Source organism: Antrostomus carolinensis, unplaced genomic scaffold (assembly GCF_000700745.2).
Source record: "Antrostomus carolinensis isolate BGI_N321 unplaced genomic scaffold, ASM70074v2 scaffold44921, whole genome shotgun sequence".
Taxonomy (NCBI): Eukaryota; Metazoa; Chordata; class Aves; order Caprimulgiformes; family Caprimulgidae; genus Antrostomus; species Antrostomus carolinensis.
Window position 1 is genome coordinate 46 of NW_010292825.1, and position 1,229 is coordinate 1,274.

A 1,229-nucleotide genomic window follows, 5' to 3' on the forward strand; every position below is an offset into this window, starting at 1 on the left:
CTCTCTCCCCGCGATTCCTGTCGCCGCGGTGGCTTGCGATAATCAAGCGGCACAGTAAGCACACAGAAACCTCTGCAGAAGGCGACTGCCACCCCAAGAGTAGCCTTACAGTCGCCTCTCGGACGCAGAGGCGCAGCTGCCGTGCTCGCTCGGCTCCCGCCGCCCCCGCGCGGAACGGAAGGGGGGAGGGGCAAGCCGCCGCTGCGCGAACGGGAAGGGTGCAGGGCCGGGGGGTGCCGGTTCCGAGATAATAAAGTGACCCCGCAAACTCGCTCCCGTAAACCCCGATGCAGAGGGAGAGCTGAAGTGCTTCGTGCATCTGCTATCGCTATTTTTCCCGCACTCATGTGTAAAGATCTAGACCCCTACGGGCCCTCTGCTTTCGCTGTCTGCGTTTCTGTGGGGTTTCCCTCGAGGGATTTCCAGAGGGACCCGAGCCCTCGCTCCCTGCCTGCGTCCTGCTTCCAACGACCACACCAACCTCCAAAACCCTGTGTTTTTGTTTTAAACAGCAGCGCCGGGTAGGAGGAGAGGAAGACAAACATACAGCCGATTCCAGACTCTAGAGCTGGAAAAGGAGTTCCTCTTTAACCCCTATCTGACCAGGAAGAGGAGAATCGAGGTGTCCCATGCACTAGGACTCACCGAGAGGCAGGTAAAGATATGGTTTCAGAACAGGAGGATGAAATGGAAAAAAGAGAACAACAAGGACAAATTCCCCGCTTCCAGACAGGAGGGAAAGGAAGGGGAGGCCAAAAAGGAAGCACATGATCTGGAAGAAGACAGAGATGAAGGCCAGACGAATTAAATTTTACCCTCAAAGCCTTTGTGAAAGGCTATCAAAAATAACCGGCGCCATAGCCCGACAGCTCGGCCCGTCTCCCCCTGTACGTGGTCCTGCCGTGGGACTAGTGACCCTGTGTCCCTCCGCTCGACATTTCACTGCTTCGGGTGCTTCAGTTGTTTGTAGTTTTGTTTTGTTTTTAGCCATATCTGGAACAATCTCTAGATTTAACAGTTCATCTACTTCTTTTGCAAATTTGATACAGAGTTTGTAGCAATGCATTTCTAATGATATATATAAAATACCTAATTTTTTTTGCAATGTTAGAAGACGGTGATTTCAGGAAACGACATAAACTTCCTAATAAATACCAATGAGCAAGACATTTATCAATGCTTTATTAATCAAGACAAGTGCACTTGTATTATTTTAATTCTTGTTCTTA

At 50.4% G+C, this 1,229-nt stretch overlaps 1 protein-coding gene across 1 annotated transcript; it reads left to right on the top strand.

The window, feature by feature from the left end:
- The first annotated feature begins 345 nt into the window (after positions 1-345).
- LOC104532017 (homeobox protein Hox-D8) lies at positions 346-808 on the top strand. Its single transcript, XM_010177093.2, has 2 exons — positions 346-349; positions 513-808. Exons 1-2 carry the CDS (start codon positions 346-348, stop codon positions 806-808), a joined length of 300 nt encoding a protein of 99 aa, XP_010175395.2.
- The last annotated feature ends 421 nt before the right edge of the window (positions 809-1,229 follow it).